The following is a 17,909-nucleotide window of genomic DNA, read 5'->3' on the forward strand; positions in this document are numbered from 1 at the left end:
CTTGGTGGGGAGAGTTCGCAAAAGTGTTTCCTCATCGAGGCGGCTGGCCCCGTACGGGGATATATCAATTGGGTACATAATCACATGTAAATTGCAATCGTTCAGATGGTCCACATGGTCCATATGGTGCAGATCGTTGCAACTGCTGCGATTAATGTGATTGTTGAGGACGTCACACTCACGGTGCAAGGTAAGTACATTTCGCCTTTTACAATTACGCCAATAACGGACAAGGAAATTCTCCCGAAGTAGCCTCCCCGTAAAAAAAAAAAAAAAAAAAAAAAAAAAAACGCACCTTGGGATGACCATGAAAAAAATATATATATATCGACGTGCCCGTACCCTGGCGCAACTCGAGTTAGGAACACATTTCGAGTTTCCTCCCAAATTGGGCGAAAGCAATTTCCCCTTAGGATATCAGCGAAGTGTGAAAAAAAAGCCACAAGGAGGAAGTATCTTGCCAGGCATACACTTCAAGCACATGCGGACGCAGCAGTTGATCATATAAGAGTAGTTTGTTATATACCCCCCCCTTAGCAAAAAAGAAACGCAAAGCTCCCCCCAAATGAACTGCGTACGGACCATACTTTGTAAAGGCCGCCAGGCGGTCAAGGGTAAAAGCACACCCTTCCTCATGAACAGCAGTTTTAACCTTCTTGGAAGGAGGAACATTAACATGGGCATGAGAAAACTGAGCAAGGATGGCCCGAATGAAGAAGTAAACTACACGGCCAACCAACCAAAGGCAGTGCGTGTACCAATAATGCGGTTTTTCTATGGCGTCATTGTTCTAATGGCAGTTGTCCCTATATGCCAGACCCTCTACGAGACGAATAAGTATTACGAGGAGGTAAGTAAAATGGGTATTCCCACTTGGGGGGATCCATACACATATGGCGTAGTATGGCTTTTTCATCACTTCCTTTTGCACACACCGAACACTGTTTTATATGTCTTCCTTGCCCACACCACCTACGCAGAACAAGCATTTGTACGAAAAGGGACAGAGTTAGTTAAATCTGAGAGGAGCGGCTTGCCTGTTTCTGCCTTGTGGACAGTCCAACCTTCAAGCCTAGGCATTTCTGTACGCCATACGTTCGGTACACCCGACCGGCATTTTTTTTTTTTTTTTTTTTTTTTGGTGACGTCTTTAAATTTATTTGTATGTTGTGGTGAATATAAGTGCGAAGTTAACTGTGCAAAGTGACGACACTCAAACGTGGATAACGCGCCCACTGGGGCAAAAAAAAAAAAAAAACAAAATGGTGCATGCAACAGTACACCAATGGAGCAGTGTAGCAAACTAAGCGTGCATGCCATAAACGTAAAAAATGGGAGCAATCCTCCTTTAGGGACAACAAAAAAAGGGGGCATGAAATGGTAATATGCTACAAGCAGGTAGTTGCATCGCCTTCCGCACTACAACATGCCCCTAAAGTTTAAACCCACCTGGAAGTACTTCGTCCGATCATTCAAGTGGTGCAAAAGAGGAAAATTAAAAAAAACTTCCAAGGAGACATTCTTCTGTATGTATGTCATGAGTCCGACCCCAGTGGACACCCTGATCTCCCTCCTTAGCTGATCAAAGGAGGAAAAAAAATGGTTGCCTAATCGTCCCACCTGTGCATAAAAGAATAAAATAGGCTTGGCATTATGTAGCGTTAAGATGTATTTACAGAGGAATTGAAAGCTGGTGATGAAATTTGCCCCCAAGTAATTGTAACAAATTCGGTATTCTCCTTTTTTTCTGTCAAACTTGTAACCCACGTCTGTGTCCCCTATGCTGTTATGTTCGAATCCTCTGAAGGTTAGAGAGCTACCTATGCTTCCACTAAAGTGGAAGGCTCCCAATTGGTAGGGGTTGGATTTATCAAAGTCGTATTTCATCCCATTGGTAAAACTTACATAGGTTAAAAAATTCTCACGTAGTTTCTTCACGAACATGTAGTGGAAGTGGTTTTTAAGAAATTTCGCTTCGCAGAAGGGTAGGGAGAGTTCGCTCTCCATTTGGTAGAGGTATCCTGACGTGGGGTAGTTCGTATGTTCCACCAGTTGGGGTGGATTTACACTTCCTGCATCTGTGTGTCCATCTGGTACGTCATCAAGTGGATGACTCCCCTGGGGAACTGCTCCCTTGAGCCAACCGTAACCAAGTGCATCTCGCTTATACACATGGCGTAGAGTATGTTTGATATACCTGTCTGGCAATTTTAGCACCCATTCGGAGGGAACATACTTTTGGCTTATTCGTTGAAAAAGTGTGTTGAAATTTACGTCCCAAATGAGTGTGTGTCTTTCTCCCACGAGGAACGACTTAAGGGAGTTGCTTTTTACCAAGTAGGACCCATGTTGGGTGTTACTTACGCTGCTGAGGTTTCCCTCAAAAATTAGGTTAAAATTAGCTAGCTTTGTCACTTGCGGAAAAACAAAACGGAGACCAAAATTGTTTGTGTATAGACTACTTATGTTAGCTTTCAGCTGAAAGCTGTTGATCGTTCTGAGGACATACGGCACGTTCATCTCCAACTCGGCCGTTACTTCTCCTCTGTTGTTTACATTCGTCCCTATGACGTAGTTGTTGCGTTGCTCATTCAGTGTGTACTTCACCTGCACGTCTGTGCCTGTTAAACTTTTTAGGTTAATTAACGGAGCACCAGCGAAGATGTTTAACCGATGGATTTTTTCGTTGCACTTATTTATATGAAAGAAGAGGTCTTCCACGGTGGCGCTTTTTTTTATATCTTCGAAGAGGAAGTTCAGCTTTTCTCCTTTTACCTTCTTCAGCCCCTCCACGTTGACTTGCACGCTCGTGAGCTTCTGCGCTAGGGGCGGGTTGTCCTCCATTTTGGCAACATAGGTAGAAACGCACGGACACACGTGAGGGGGGAGCTGGCATTATAAGGGTTCGCTTACCCATGCGGCGCAATTGTTGGGGTCCCACGTAAAGCAGAGTACTGTTCTAACCCACACCCCGGTGGGGCATCCCGGCACAGTAAGCCTATACAGCGGTGTGACGCCCCTTCGACTACTCCACCATGGAGGATGGAAAACGCGGATCCAGATGGGGCAAAATTTCGTTTTCCTTCATTTGGCTAGCGGATAGCCCACTGGTTGCGATGCATTCTACAAGTTGTGCTTCATTTTTTTTTTTTTTTTTTTTTGAAGGTGTGACCTTCACCGTTTAGTTGCGCACCACAGGGTGAGCATTCCCCTCACTGGGGAGTTCACAAAGGGTGCGAAATTAACATGCCTTCCCCAAATGGAAAACAAAATTGCAAAAAAAAAAAAAAAAAAAAAAAAAAAAATGAAGCACAAATGGGGTTGGCGGACGGAAACAACGAATTGGGGGAAAATGACCCCTGAGCAAACCACATCACATGGTATAATAGTTGTAATCTACCATGAGCTGGTGCCTCCGCGCAAGATTAGCACATCGACGGAGTACATGTAAACGCCGAACGAGGACAAGAGTGTGCAGTTGGCGCCGCAGCCCTTCCGCTTCAGCAGCGAAGCGACTGTCTGGTAGATGCTCATTTCGCCTTCTGAGATGGAGGGGAGCTCACAATGTTCCGCAATCGGTCGATCACTGGACGGCCCACTCGACAACCAAGTCAGATCCATTTGATTGTTACCCCCACCGCAGTAGTTGGTAAACTTCCTCCTGTTACTGACCGAGTTGTAAACCGATGTGTATCTTTCAAAGGGGGCGAGCGGGCTGAACTTTAAAAAGAAGTACACATATTGTAGTAGCCTCAGTGGGTAGCTAGCCAAGTTGGTCACTTCCTCCTGGGGTGAGTAGGAAAACGGGTTCAAAGAACCCAAATGGAATAGCATCAAGATGGTTGTGTTTATCTGTCGGATGCTGGCCGAGTCGATCTTCCTCTTAACAACATCTGTTACGTCGCTACAGTTTTGGCTATCACATATGTGAACGTTTTGGTTCACGCATTCGTTTTTAGATGTGCCTTCGTAGAGTAGTTCGCGAAGTGACCGCCGCAGGTTCAGCCGTTCAACCATAAACCGAAGGGAGAACAGTAGCAGGTAGGAAACAATTTTGGCGTATCTTCCACTTGGCAAGCTCAGGTGTGTGTTTATAAAGGCCAGCGTGTTCATGAGGATGCAGGCCGTCTGTGTGTTGAGCTTGCGTCCACTTAGCAGAGGGGTGACACTGGGATCATGGGCCTCTCCGATGTGTATTATGTTTTGGTCCGGTTCGCTTCGGTAGGGGGATCCATTTTGGGATTTACTTTTAGATGCACCCCCGTTTGTACATTGCACCCCCGCGTAGATGCCCTCCAAGTAGGCACACATAACGTAGGCGCTGTCCCTATAGTTGGGGTCGTTCTTTATGAGGCTTCTCACAATATAAACTGCGTTGACTACGTCCTCCGTTTGGAGTTGCGTGCGAAGGGTTAACATCTTGTTGAGGCGGTCCCCCTGTTGTCCTTTCGCATCAACCCCGTTTATTTTCCCCGTTTTTAGGTGCACCATTTTGAAGCTGTTCGATAGGAGCGTTTTTATGTCCCTATCGGGGGTGAGACCGAACTTGCTCACGTAAAGCAGGTACATGGTAAGGGACCTTGAATCCATTTTAAGGATTTTTTTTTTTATGTTTTTCACGCATTGTTCGTATATTTGCCTGGAATGTGTATCCAACTTACTCATGGTGGCCAGGATGCAGCAGGTGTGCTTGGCGCTCAGGTTGTCGATGATGTTCTTCCGGTTCTGGATGCGTGCGTGGTGCTGCCGGGGGGAGCAGTTCAGTATATCGTTAATGTTGCCCGTGTTGCCCATGTTGGCGTTTTCTTCCTTGGGATGATCCCCCTGTGCACCAAGGACCCCCCTATTGTCAACCCCCCCCTTCAGCATATTCATCATCACATGAATTATTTCCCCAAAGTGGTTGGTGGGATCCCCCACATGATGATCTGTCCTCCTGTTCCGCTCAATCAGTGAGAACGTCGCCATGCTGGTAAACATATTTATGAACTCCACATACTTCAAATTCTTGTCTGCCAAATGTTTCTTCGCATGCAGTTGGATCAGTTTGTATATCTCGTCGTCGACGTAGCCGAACCGGGCATACGCACTCGTAATGTTCAGGAAGTCTAATTTATTCATTTCTTTTTTTTTTTTTAGAATGAGATGAGAAAAGAGTGCAAAGAGGTTGGCGTCGGCGTGGTTTAGCTTGCTCAGATTGTTCAGTATGTTCGTCAGGTGTTTCATGAGGAAGCCCTCCAGGAAGGCGCTGCGTCTGAGGTCTGACAAGCAAACCGGTTCGGCACCCTTCTCCTTGCTTAATGCACGTTTGGTGCGGGCGAATTCCCTCCGCAGGCGTCCCTTCACAAGCTGCAAAATGAAGCGTGTCTTCTCCGTGCAGAGGTAATTATACGACTTAGTAACTATGGTGATGACGTTGGAGGTACACTGGTTGGACAAGCCGTTTATTACTTCCCTCCTGGCCAGTCTCCCCAAAGCAGCATCGAACAATTTTAAATTGACAATCTCGATGTTTACAAAGCTGTTCAGGATAATAACAAGTGCCTTCACATTTATGCTCTCGATGTTGGCACACACGTACTCTGCGATGGTGTCATAGAGCACCCTGTCTCGGTACGCGAAGGAAGAATAGGAGTGCGTTATGCTGCTCACGAAGATGTCGGAGCATTTGTTCTTCTCCTGCTTGAGTTTTAGAATGACAACTATTTTGAGCATATCTAGCAGGGCCTTGTTCTTCACACACGACTTTGTGCATGCATTTAGAATTAGTGCGATGCTCTGCTCGCTTATGTGGTTAACCTTTTTTACGCTGCTTATTAGCTTTTCGATGAGAGCGCTGGCCGTTTGATTGGCTTGGTTACCACTTATAGGGTTACTTCCCACTTGACTGGCTTCTTCCCCCCCCGTTTGGTTTCCCCCGGTTTGGTTTCCCCTCGTCAGCATTACCCGAATGAGAACGCTGATGTCCCTCTCCGTGAGGTTCTTACTCATGCGGTCGTAGTTTTGGTAAACGTTCTGGAGCGCCTGCCCCATGGGGTCACAAGAACCCGCGTGAGTGCTACCAGGAGGGGCCACGCCGAACGTGCCAACCGCCTTAATCGTGTTGACCACATGTCGATTCATTTCAAATTCTCTGATTATTTTCTCTGACGCGACTTTTAATATTTCTTCGTTCCTCACGTTGACTTTTGCCAGTGCGTTCAGCACAAGGCACAGCTCTTCCATGTTGAAGTGGTACAGCAGTTTGTCTGCCCTGTGGAGTTCACCATTGGGGCGGTTGCTTCGTCGGGTTCCCCCATTTGGGTTAAGTGCATTCACGTTGAGCGGATCCCCTTTTTGTGGTGAATTGCCCCCCCCCGGTGTAGAAGTCGTTGCGTTGTAGCCCCCATCGGGAGGGTTGGCAACAGTTCGTTCGTTAACTTCGTTGATGATGCCCCCTGTTTGCCGCCCCCGCAGGAACTTGAACTTGCCCACCACCCGAACATCCGTAGTGGTGATTATCCGACAGACGTTGTCCCAAAAGGCTTTGTCCTCAAAGTGTACCTTCGACAGCTTATTCAGGCAAAGGGATATTTCTTGTGTATCCAACAGGTGCATGTTCTGGATTAACTTCTTGCTCAGATGCACCACGTCAGCTCTGTCCTGGCACTTACTAACTCCTTTTAGGAAATACGAAAACATGGTTTCAGAGCCTTCTGACCAGGTCGCTTTTCCTTAAACGAATCACCTGTTATAGCTCCCTGCTGACTTGGCACTTTTTTTTTCACATGGTTATTTTCCCCCTTTGTTACGCTCACCCTATAGTGTTTCTTTCGCAAATTCGATTGCCTTTTCTCCATACACAACATCTGTAGGCTGGCCACGCATTGCACCCGAGATGATTACCCCTTCACCGGCGCAAGCAGTGGGAATGGAAGTGACATTGCCGTTTATAATTTGCAGTCGGGGTGTTCTTCGCTGATCCGCACAGTTTAGCGGAGAGGCATTTTGTTGCATTTTACTGTGTCACTTTTATTTGTGTTGTATTGTGTTGCGTTGTGCTGTGTTTTTTTTTTTTTTTTTTTTTTCCTCATTGAGGTGTTCCCAAGGAGAGAGCACACCCTAAGTGAATGCCAACAGGCACCATCCGATGGGGTCCCCTCGATAGGGCTCGAATAAGGTGTCATTACACTACGGGTAGGACTCACATGGGTATCCATTACCACACATGACCGTACCACCTAGTAACCTTCTCAAAGATAGCAGTGCCACGGAGGGGTGCCAACCCGTGCAAGCCCATGGCGAACAGCAAATGCTTCGGGTTCTGTCTGCGTGGCATCCACTTTAGGAGCGCCCGTGAGTGGAAGCAGTTCATGAACCCAAAAGTGTAGGTGACAGAGGGAGGGTGCGGCAGGGACGCAGTCCCGAAGGAGGGTCCACCCAATAACATGCACCACCATGCAATACTACACATCACCATTTAATACCATGCACCACCTACAGCGACGGGACGAGGATAAAGAAGATCCGCAACGTCAGCGAGAATGACATGCTGCACAAGCACCGGGTCCACAAGTACCCCTATTTTAAGATGAAGAAAATTGGCCAATACAAAAAGGTCCAAATGAGTGACAGCCACCTCTTCTGTCGAGACGTCGAAGTGGTGTATGACCACCGGTATGCGGACACGTTTGTAAAGCTGAAGGACATCATTTCAGCCAACCTGGAAGGTAACTCCTTTCCTACACACACCATTTATCAACTTATCATTCTGTCACTGTGTCATTAATCAGGGGGAGAGAAGGAACTCCACAAGGGGACCCTTCCCCCATTGAGTGGGTGTGTATTTCCAACGCGGACAGGTGAAAATACCCTTACCAAATTGTTTGCCTATGTTTGTGCCTGTTCATTTCGCTGCACCCCCACTCAGGAATAACCATCCGGGAGAGATGCACCGACGACGCATCCTTCGAAGTTTACGACTGCCTACGTAACATAACCCTGATTAAAAAAAAAAACCAAGGTTAGCCAAACGCAATGTAATGCAATGAAACGTGTGACGGTTTTTCCCTGTATGAAATATTAAAAGTTAATAGGTCAATAGGGTGAGGGGACAGACGAGACGCATCTTGTGGAAGGCGCAACTCCCTGTCGAGGAAGAACCCTACTGACCAACAAACCGATAAGCAGTTTTACCAATCGAAAAAATAAAAAAATAACACATGAATGTGATTAACACGTTGTGAGATGCACACCCGTGGAGGGTTGAAGATGGATCATCACCTGCCCATGGATCCCTCTCCACCTAATCAGTGCGACTTCCCACGTGGAAGTAAAAATCGGTTCTTCCCCCTGTTGCCCTTTTTGTAGAGTTAGAAGCTGAAGGGCTGTTTCGCGAGATGGTGCAGAAGATGCAGCAAGACGTATAATTCTGAAGGGGGAGAAGCGACTTGCACCATACAACCAACTTCCCCACACACCTTACCCTCTACTTCTACCCTTTTGAGTACAATTTTGTATGTGCTCTTTTGCGATGCGCTTCTATGGGGGGCCATCCATTTTGACCGGGTGCTTTTCCCCTTTTTTTCATATCACGTTAATTCCAGTTTGATTGTGCTTTACTTTTTTTTTGCTGCCACTTTGGTCAACTTCAACTGCGATTTCGACTTCACCTTCGAGCGCGACTTCAACTTGGTAATGACCCTTTTGACCTTTTGATCCCGTTTTTTCATTTTCCGCATCTTAATTAGATGCGCTTTCTGCTTCATTTCGTCGATTTTTTTCAGCGTCCTTCTTCTGAAGGCCAACCACTTCTCCTCGCTTTTGGAAAGCTTCTTCTTTCGAATCCTCTTCCGGTAGGGGACAAAGACGTCGCTGTGATTTGTTTTGCCCGTCTGGTTGGTTTGCCTCTCTTTGGTCGTCTCACGGGTTCTATCCCCCCGGTCCTTCCTACTCCTCATGTAAAGCATAATATTATCTTCCCCGTTAACAATCGTGTGGAAGAGCTTCTTCAGCGCCAGCGCCTTTGGAGTGTTCTCGGTAAAGTGGTAGATTGTCACGTCGCAGTGGGTGCTTTGCTGGCTGTCTTGGTCGGTGTTGCTTCCGTGACCACCACGTGCGTCACCCTTGCCAACTTGGTTGCCACTTCTTTCACCGTTGATCTTGTCACCCCGTTCGGATAATCCACTGCACAGCTTTCGCAGGTCCAGCGTGCTCGCTAGCTCGTTCATCAGAATGAAACACACGCTACGGAAGTTACCCCCCTTCTCCACGTACCTCTTTATATTCTTTACGGTACTAATAATCTGTTCATATTCAACTCCCTCCATTGTGCACTTCATTCGAATCATGTTCCTTTCTTCTTCATCTTCACACACGATCACCTTCTTTTTGTTTCTATCCTCCTCCTTCAGTATAACCATTAGAAGGTCTATTTTCTCTTCAAAGTTTTTTGGGAACAGATTTTCAAACTTGTGTTTGCTCTTGGTACTCCCCCGTGTGCGGAGCTCCATCCGGAGCTTCTCCGATGGGCTCTTCTTGTCTTTGTTGATTTTTTCCTTCTTCCCTCGAGGGGACTCCTCCTCGTCCGCCAAGTCGCCACCGAAGTTGTCTCCTTCCAAAACGTCTTCCTCCACCACGTCTACTTCACTTTCCTCCTCCACATCTACCTCACTTTCCTCTTGCTCCTCCTCTTCATCATCATACGCTTCATCATATGCTTCTTCGTCTTCCTCCTCATCAGCAGCACTTTCCTCCTCGTCCAATTCTTCTTCAATGTCCTCCTCAGGATATACTTGCTCCTTTACTTCTTCTTCGGATTCTTCATAGTCTTCTTCTTCTTCCGTTTCTCCTTCTTCTCCATCATGCCCTACCATCGACTCCTCCTGAGGGTGTACTTCCTCCTTCACTTCCCCTTCTACTTCTTCGTCATTTTCTTCTTCACTGCCAGTTTCGTCGTCATAATCGACGTCCTCCTCATATTCGTCATAGTTTTCCCCCACCCCCCCCGGGAACGCACCCACGACGGGCTGCCCCTCCTGCGGGAAATTCGACAAAGAATTCTCCCTCTCCACAATAAAATCATTCATCTCAAAAATGACCGAATCTTGTTTTTGCGTCACGTCGAAGTATTTGAGGACGTCCTGGTCTAATCTGGACAGTCCATCTGGGTCCGTCTCGCTGTTTTTCTCTCCACCATCTTTCTCCTCTGTTACATTCTCTTCCGTTTTTTTTTTCATTTCTAGTGCTTTCCTGTATGTTACGTATTTTTTCAAATTTGACAAGGAGAAATCGGACAAGTCGACTTTTTTATCGGCGTGTTCTGTTTCTTCTCCTTTGCTATCCCTACTACTTCGTATGTCCCTCACTATAACGTCATCGTCAGTGTTGTCACTGGTGTCACTCATTTTAGGAGTTTCTTGCGGTGTGTTGCTGCCGTTATAGCAGTGTTCCTTGGTGTCTCCTTGGGGGAGACCGTTATCCTTACGCTGCTTCAAACGGATCATCACATTCACGTCATGCGAATCGAGCAGCTTGTTCATGCGCTTCACTACGTTCGCACAATTATTCACATTCACGGTACCGTCGGTACACCACTTTTTTATTACCTCCTGTAGGCGCTCTTCCTCCACTTCGTGCAGGTCCATGCGGATTAGATTTTCATCGACTAGGTAGCCATTTTTTTTTTTTTTTTTTTTTTTCGATTGCCTGTTTGAATCTCCCTTATGGAGAAATACATTTCTGTCCAGAATTTCGCAAATGACGTTTTTCAACTGCTCCTCGCTGATCTTCCCCCTTTTCTGTTCCTTCTCCTTGGAGGTGTACTTTTTGAGGAGTGCCTCATAGTTCTGCTCTAACTTACGCAGATGCTCGTGCTTGATTTGTGTTTCCCCCCTGGGGGCACTGTCACCTTCGCTTGACGGAGCAAAGATGCGTGTAGCCATTTCCCCTCTGCAGCTTTCCCTGTCCAAGAACTCCGACTGCAGAATGGTTAAGTAGTCCAAGTCTAGCAAGCCATCCCTCATACAATTGATGAAAATCTCCTTTACCTGCTCCACCGTGTATTCCTTCAGGCGTCTCAAGGAGCACAGGTAATTGGGGTCCTTGTATTTCATCAGCCTAATTACGTATATCATAAAATTGGTGTCCAGATTTAGGTCCTCCGAAGTGTAGTTTTGCCACTTGTCTGTTAAATTGGACCTCTTCAGGTAGGTGACAATTTCTTCCCTTTTGCTTCTTTTTCCAATGCAACAGAAGAGCCCGCTCACCGAATCGACCAACCGGGTGAAGAACAGGCAGAAGGACTTGTACTTCTCGTCTTTCTGCAACAGCTTGCTGATTTTTGTCTTCCCCTTCTTTGCGCTCCCCTTGAGGATCTGCTCGGCGTTTTCATCCACCCCTACCTGCTCATCTGTAACATCGCCTCTGACATCACCCCCCTTGTCATCCCCCTTGTCAGCATCCTGGTCACTGTCCACGTTGCACTTATCGTCACCCCGTTCCTCACCCTCCACGTTGCACTTATCGTTAAAGGTGAAAAAGCTCAGCAGGTTCACCACTTCGCTGACATACACAGAAACGTCCAACACGCCTTTCGCATAGAACTCCGTTGCTTTGAAGAGATACGCGGCTGTGTTCAAATCTAGGCATTCCTTCAATTCTCTCTTGATGTAGGACCTTACAGATTCGTACTTCGTAGGGTTGTACAGGTACTTTTGCTTCTTAATAAGTTTTACCTTTTTGTATATGTGGTGCAGATATAGGTGGTAGTAATCGTCCTCCTTCTGCGCGTTCAGAAATTTTCTCCTCTTCCGGAGGGGAGTTTCCTCCTTGGGGGGTCCCTCATGTAGGGATTCACCCTGCGAAACTTCATTGGAGCTGTCCTGCGTAGGCACAACTCCCTCCTGGAGCGCCCCCCCATTGTCACACACGTGCTTTTCGCTCCATCTGGTTTGGAACTTCCTCCCAATACCCCGACCCTTAAATGCTCTCCCCTGGATGGAGTTGTTCCTCGTGAATCCTAATAAAACAGCCTTCTCCTTAACAAGGAAGCAAAAGGAAGACGTTAACAGGGCGACAAAAAAAATGAGTAAGCTCCCCTTCATTAAAAAGAAGTGCCGTCCTTAGTACCACGTTGCATTCATTTCGTTTCTTTGCAAAAAGTGGAAATAGAGGGGGGAACAAAAGAAAAGTCACGCACTATTTTACATTCATGTGCTGATCTGGGGCGATTGTAAAAAAAAAAAAAAAAAAAAAAAAAAATTATCCCACCCCCCCGGAGGTTACACATAAAGGAAGCAAACTTGCAACGGAGTAAAAACAGAAGCACAACTGTGTAATCCCTCGTAAAGTTTCCAGATCGTCGGACCTCACCTTCCAAAGGAGTGGCAGATCATTTCGGAAATAACTCTCTGTTCCCCATTCACCACCGCGAAGACTACACCCCACACAGAAAATGATTAAACGGAAATACAATTTGAAGTATTGTTGTGATGACATCTGTGTGTTCCCTAGTAGCACTTGGCCCAGCGGCAGCTGTTAGGGAGGCAAAAAAAAAAAAAAAAAAAAAAAGTTATAATGTAGGACTGTGCATACTTTTATGAAATGAAGTTAAACAACAAGCCAAAAAGAAAGCAAATATTTTTTTTTTTTTTTTTTTTTCTTCCTGCCTCCGAAGGGGAAAAATTCAGCTCCAGTTTCGGCTTAACGGCCATTTCGACCTACCAGCTGAAGGTCCCCGCGGGGGAGACGCACCAGGGGGAACAGAAAAAAAAGGGGAAGGTGTACCTATACCGACTAGAAGAAGACACCACTGAGGATGGAGACAAATCCGAAATGTGAGCACTGAAAAAGTGATAAAATAAAGCGTGTCTGCATTTATGGAGTTGGTGTGGGACCATTCTCCGATGTGTTGTCTTCTGCACATGGTTCGTTTGTCTTCCAACTGAGCTACCCATTCAGCTGGTCCTCATGTTATTGCCTTTTTAAAGGATCCCCCTCTTGAAGTACCACAGTGACATAAACTTCCGCAGCGGCGTTCTCCAGTCGAGCTATCTGTTCACCCACGACGTAAGTAAAGGGGCCTTTATGGATTTGCTTGACTTCACCGTGTTAATCCAACCAACTGCACTTTTACTTTGCACAGGTTTCAATCTATCTCCTCCTAATTTATATTGTCCCAATTCATATTGTTCCTATTTTTTTTTTACTTCTTCCCATGTTGATTTTTCCCAAAATTGATTCGCAGAGCCTCTTGCTGGGCAGCGTCTGCGTTAACGGTTTTCACTTGGCTCACGTGAAGGACGGAAGTCATCACCTCCTTTTTGCAACGCCAGATGAAAGAAACAATTCAGGTTAGACACACAACCGATGGAAGGAGCAACCATTTATTTGCCACTCCCTACTGGAGGGATGATCCACGCGATTTTCACATTTTACAATGCACTCCTTTTTAGGTCTTTCCTTTGATGCCTTTGATGAATCCCCCGAGTAATAGCTACGTGCAGAGAAAAAAGGGGACAACGGAAGGAGAAAAATACATCAACAGGGATGTGCCACACTGTGCCCTTCACATTTATTCCTATTTCTCTCCCGCCGTAGCAAAGTCTTCGTTACGTTTAGCAATGGGGACGTGTGCCTCCTCCTTGATGGAAAGAGTACCCAATTGTGGTAAGTTCGGTGAGACATGCTTAAATGCAAGTATTTATTTTGTTCAGAGGTCGGGGAAGCGATCAGCTCGCAGGGGACTCCACCGGTTGGTTATCTGCCACACTTATCTGGATCGCCGCGCATACACCGCTTTACAAATGGATGAACAAATAAAACTGCCCCCCATTGCAGGAAGGCCCATGAGTACCACGTGTGGACGTGCACATTTAACGGGAGTGAAAACGTAGTGACAACAGGTTTGGAGACGTGTCTTCCTCTGTGCAGGCACCAATTAGTAGTGTATCCTCTGACCAAATGTAATTAGGCTTTTTTTTTTTTTTTTTCCTCCACATGGCAGGGTCTGACGATTGCTCCTTCGCAATTTGGGACCTCAGAACAACAACAGCACCGTCAGCAAGGAATACAAAGTAGCACACTCTTCACAAGTTACCCATCAAAATGGGCGAAAAAAAAAAAAGGCCCGGATGCCTTCTGATCGTGCACAAGACGGCTTACTACCACCCTGTGTGCATTTTCATGGGGGGAAAGTTTTATTTTTTTTTTACTGATCCCCTTTGTAGGTCCCACTCGCAAGGCGTCACGGCGGTCAAATTCGACAGCCACCGTCAGCAGCTCTACACGGCATCGTAGGAAGCACGAGGAGATACATGCACGACTTGTGCGTTTGCCACGTGTATACGCGCGTGCATTTGTGTGTTTCTACATACCTTATGTGTGAGTTTTCCCCACCCTCAGGTATGACAACAAGATTCGAATCTTCGACACTCGAAACGTGCAAGACCCCCTCCGAACAGTCGATGTGAAGTCCAGCATATGGCGGCTTAAGTTTTTGTACAAGTAAGCGTGCCCAGTAACGGTCGACTGTTGTGTAATGGAACGGATTAATAACTTTGTTACGTCATCACATTGACGCTTCACCCCTTTGCAGAGGAACGGACGTGAACGAACTACTAGTTGCGGCCTGCGACGGCGGGGCTCAGTTATTCAAGAAGATCAACGACGGTGCGGACGGACAAAGCATGCATGTGTGTGTGCGGATGTGTGTACATGTATCCACATTTGCCCGATATCGTGCGAGCTGACTCAAACTTGTGCCCTCCCCCCCGTTTACAGAATTCATTTTTGATAAGGGAATCAGCAATGGTAACGAACTGACCTACGGAATTGACGCCATTGACCTTGCCGATGTGGGAAAGGAAAAAAAAAGAATTTACCTGTCTTGCTCTTTTTACAATAAGGAAGTCCAAATGTGGGTTTAGCGCGCAAAATGGAATATCAAAAAGGTTGACGTAAAAAAAAAAATAAATAAACAAAAGGAGGGCAGCCCTGCGTGTGTGTCTGGATTAGGCCAAGCCCACTTTTGTTCTGCACAACTGCTTTGGAATTGTGCATATTGCGAGCGTATTTTTTTTCTGCGCTCAGTAGCTAGCCAGATAGCCATATATCCAACTAGCCATTTTGCTTTTTTTTTTTTTTTTTTTAATAAAATATCTGAACAGTTCATACTTTTTTAAAGTCTATTTTTGCCCAACTTGTTCTTTTTCCTTCGATTTATTCTCCCACATTTTCATCGGGCCTCTCATTGTCATACCAATCTGACCCCGACCCGTAGGCCCCATCGCACTCTCTTTCATCCTTTCGGTAAGCATCTTCCTCTTCATTTTCTTCATCCTGCTGTTGTTGACTTTGCATAAATTCCTCCTCTTCTTCATCCTTCTCTACATCTTTATCCATCTCTTCTAAATCCGGACTTGGTACCCCATCGTCGTCGTCTCCTTGCGCATCTTGATCATCCTCCCCAACACTACTGGTATCATTTTCCCCCGTGTGGAAAATGTCTATCCAGCTGGTAAGGTAGAGCAGGATTTCGTTAAAACTACGCAATGTATTTAGGGTATACTTATTGTCAACACTGTAAATAAATGGGTAATCGAACTTTTTGTAGTAAAAAAAATGCTGTACATTTGAGGAAATTACGTGATTGTGTTTATCTGTATGTTCATCCAAGAATATGAAGAGGGAGGACCTTTTAAAAGAGGAAATGTCGTAAAACTTTTCTTCCTTTTTCATGAGAAACACATAATTTTTAAAAAACTTTTTCATATCATATAAGGGCACAAATTTTCTGTTAAAAACGTGTGAAAATTTTATATCATTTAAGTTGACATATAGGTATTCTTCCTGTTTATTGCTTTTTTGTGTGTGTAGATTTTTAAATAAATTGTCCTCCTCTTTGTTTAGAAAATGGTAAAAGAACTTTGCGCTTGTGTTATCCAAGCAGATCACGAACAGGTTCTTTATGTTAAAGTAGAACAGCATTAACATGAGTATCCTTTTTATAATATGGACATTTTGGGGGGACGCTTCTTCACTGCCATAGTTCAGTTGTGGCCATATGGAAAGGCTCTGTGTTAGGTAGGATATTTTATCGCAAATATTTCTCACATGAACGTTGAGGTGCTTGTCGTTCGCGCTCAGGATGAGGATACCTTTGTCTGTGTCGATGTTTAGCTCCTTGACGGGGGGGAGATGTTCTTTATCCTGGTTCCCCTTGGCGGACACGTTGATGACGATGGATTTTTCTTGGTACTTGAGGAAGCCTCGATCGCTCAGTTTGGGGACGCACACATAGGCGCAGCGGTCGTCGGCGAAGGTTTGCGCGTGTTCATGGTGAACCTCCCCAGGGCTGTTGTTGCGTTCATCGTGGGTAGGTATGTCTAAGCGCCCCTGCCGAATTCGTCGGACGAAGGATCTCATCGCTTTAAACAGCAAAGGACAGTCGTAGTTGTAAAAACTGAAGTTGTTAACTCGTAAACTGTTTAGGAAACAATTCCTATCGAGGAGGTGAAAGACGTTAAAGTTTTTTAAGTCGTTAAAATTTCTCTGCAGTTTGGAGAGTCTTTGATTGTCGTCAATTATTTCTTTGATGTTTTCTACAGACAGTTCCGTGTCTATCTGTTCGAGGTTTTGCGGGTCGTCGTTGCTGGGCTGCAGGAAGCTAACCCTGGCGGTGTTGTCTTTAGGTGGGTTATTAGCCTCCGTGGTAGGGTTTATCTGCGCACTTTTACGGGTTGATTCATCGTTCGGATCGTTACACGCGCCATCGTTGGGGTAACTGCTAGCCTGGTCATCCTCCCCCTCCTCGTAGACCACCGAAACGTGTTTGTTAATGTGTTCCGTCCGCGTTTCCTTTTTCTGCTTTAAGGCTTGAATTGCTGTCTTGTAGTTTTTCAGGTACCGATATTTTAAGTATATAATATGCTTGTACATTTTGTTGCGCAGAACGTGGAATTCCTTTTCTGAGATGGAATTGATAAAGTTTTCGTCCAGCTTGAGCAGGTACCTACCAAGGCTGTCGTCAATGTAGAGGTCATCCATGCGGTTGTCACTGTGGCCGTCGTCAACGTAGCGATCGTCCGTGTGATCATCGTCAGTGTACCCGTCGTCCGTCTCGTCCCCGTTCTTTTCTGTCTCCATCTCCAGGAGCAAGCTAACTTTGTTGTAGTGCTCATCTTCATCTCTTTCCTCCCCTTTTAGTTCCTTCCTCAACAGTAGGCTCAGCACGTCACAGTTTATGTTGCACAAGTTTAGGAAATTATTTTTTTTTAATTTTTCTATTCGCTTAATTTCATCCTGGGGGGTTGATTCGTGTGTGCTGCTTTTTTGCGGGTTCTCTCCCTCGGAGGGGCTCCTACATGCGTCTTCCCCTTTCTGGTGTGTACTATGACTTAACTGATAATTGCTTCCGACATCGTGGCCACCTGGTTGTCCGTCCCCTGGCCCTACTTCACTGCCTCCTTGACTGCCTACCTTCCCATTTGCTATGTTTGCCTTTTTTTTCTTTTCCTCCTCCTCGTACTCATAAATGATCTCATTAAGAATCTCCTCGTATTCTGAATTCCTTCCTTCGTCTAGGTAGCTGTAGTTATCCCCCGTGTGATGAAGTTTGTTTTCCTGCCCCCTGGTAACCTTCCTTACCTTGGCGCGGTAAAGCGTCTGTCTCCTGTCTCCTCCATCGAGGGGGAAATTCCACAGGTAGAACAGGCATAGGGCATTTTTCATGTAAGCGTTTGGGGGGTGGTGATGTGACGGTCCACGTGGTAGTGTTGCTTCACTACGTCATTACTGTGCCGCGACTACCAAAGGAGATGGACTCGTGAGTGTAACTGGGAGAATGATCCCTACATATGGTAATGCTGGATTGTATAGGCCCCTTTTGGGGTGGATTAGGGACAAAGCCATAGAAAAAGTGGACTCCCCAT

At 46.0% G+C, this 17,909-nt stretch overlaps 7 protein-coding genes across 7 annotated transcripts; 3 read left to right on the forward strand and 4 right to left on the reverse strand.

Moving 5' to 3' along the window:
* Positions 1 to 565: 565 nt before the first annotated feature.
* Positions 566 to 1,013, forward strand: PCOAH_00036160 (Uncharacterized protein; the record flags this gene model as incomplete). The annotated part of the gene is made up of 2 exons (XM_020060407.1): positions 566 to 850; positions 981 to 1,013. 2 exons carry the CDS (start codon positions 566 to 568, stop codon positions 1,011 to 1,013), a joined length of 318 nt encoding a protein of 105 aa, XP_019916005.1.
* Positions 1,014 to 1,419: 406 nt separating this feature from the next.
* On the reverse strand, positions 1,420 to 2,844 carry PCOAH_00036170 (Uncharacterized protein; the record flags this gene model as incomplete). Its single annotated transcript, XM_020060408.1, has 1 exon — positions 1,420 to 2,844. The coding sequence occupies one exon, from the start codon at positions 2,842 to 2,844 to the stop codon at positions 1,420 to 1,422; it is 1,425 nt and encodes a 474-aa protein (XP_019915618.1).
* Positions 2,845 to 3,396: 552 nt separating this feature from the next.
* Positions 3,397 to 6,681, reverse strand: PCOAH_00036180 (Uncharacterized protein; the record flags this gene model as incomplete). Its single annotated transcript, XM_020060409.1, has 1 exon — positions 3,397 to 6,681. One exon carries the CDS (start codon positions 6,679 to 6,681, stop codon positions 3,397 to 3,399), a length of 3,285 nt encoding a protein of 1,094 aa, XP_019915764.1.
* Positions 6,682 to 7,277: 596 nt separating this feature from the next.
* On the forward strand, positions 7,278 to 8,408 carry PCOAH_00036190 (Uncharacterized protein; the record flags this gene model as incomplete). Its single annotated transcript, XM_020060410.1, has 4 exons — positions 7,278 to 7,366; positions 7,483 to 7,709; positions 7,910 to 8,002; positions 8,350 to 8,408. The coding sequence occupies 4 exons, from the start codon at positions 7,278 to 7,280 to the stop codon at positions 8,406 to 8,408; spliced, it is 468 nt and encodes a 155-aa protein (XP_019915920.1).
* Positions 8,409 to 8,597: 189 nt separating this feature from the next.
* Positions 8,598 to 12,083, reverse strand: PCOAH_00036200 (Uncharacterized protein; the record flags this gene model as incomplete). Its single annotated transcript, XM_020060411.1, has 2 exons — positions 8,598 to 9,863; positions 9,948 to 12,083. 2 exons carry the CDS (start codon positions 12,081 to 12,083, stop codon positions 8,598 to 8,600), a joined length of 3,402 nt encoding a protein of 1,133 aa, XP_019915664.1.
* Positions 12,084 to 12,433: 350 nt separating this feature from the next.
* PCOAH_00036210 (Uncharacterized protein) lies at positions 12,434 to 14,906 on the forward strand (the record flags this gene model as incomplete). Its single annotated transcript, XM_020060412.1, has 12 exons — positions 12,434 to 12,515; positions 12,656 to 12,815; positions 12,969 to 13,047; positions 13,226 to 13,331; positions 13,434 to 13,467; positions 13,579 to 13,647; positions 13,819 to 13,883; positions 13,985 to 14,054; positions 14,208 to 14,273; positions 14,383 to 14,484; positions 14,576 to 14,649; positions 14,761 to 14,906. The coding sequence occupies 12 exons, from the start codon at positions 12,434 to 12,436 to the stop codon at positions 14,904 to 14,906; spliced, it is 1,053 nt and encodes a 350-aa protein (XP_019916050.1).
* Positions 14,907 to 15,198: 292 nt separating this feature from the next.
* On the reverse strand, positions 15,199 to 17,709 carry PCOAH_00036220 (Uncharacterized protein; the record flags this gene model as incomplete). The annotated part of the gene is made up of 1 exon (XM_020060413.1): positions 15,199 to 17,709. The coding sequence occupies one exon, from the start codon at positions 17,707 to 17,709 to the stop codon at positions 15,199 to 15,201; it is 2,511 nt and encodes an 836-aa protein (XP_019915558.1).
* Between the last annotated feature and the right edge of the window lie 200 nt (positions 17,710 to 17,909).

This window comes from Plasmodium coatneyi, chromosome 11, assembly GCF_001680005.1.
Source record: "Plasmodium coatneyi strain Hackeri chromosome 11, complete sequence".
NCBI lineage: Eukaryota > Apicomplexa > Aconoidasida > Haemosporida > Plasmodiidae > Plasmodium > Plasmodium coatneyi.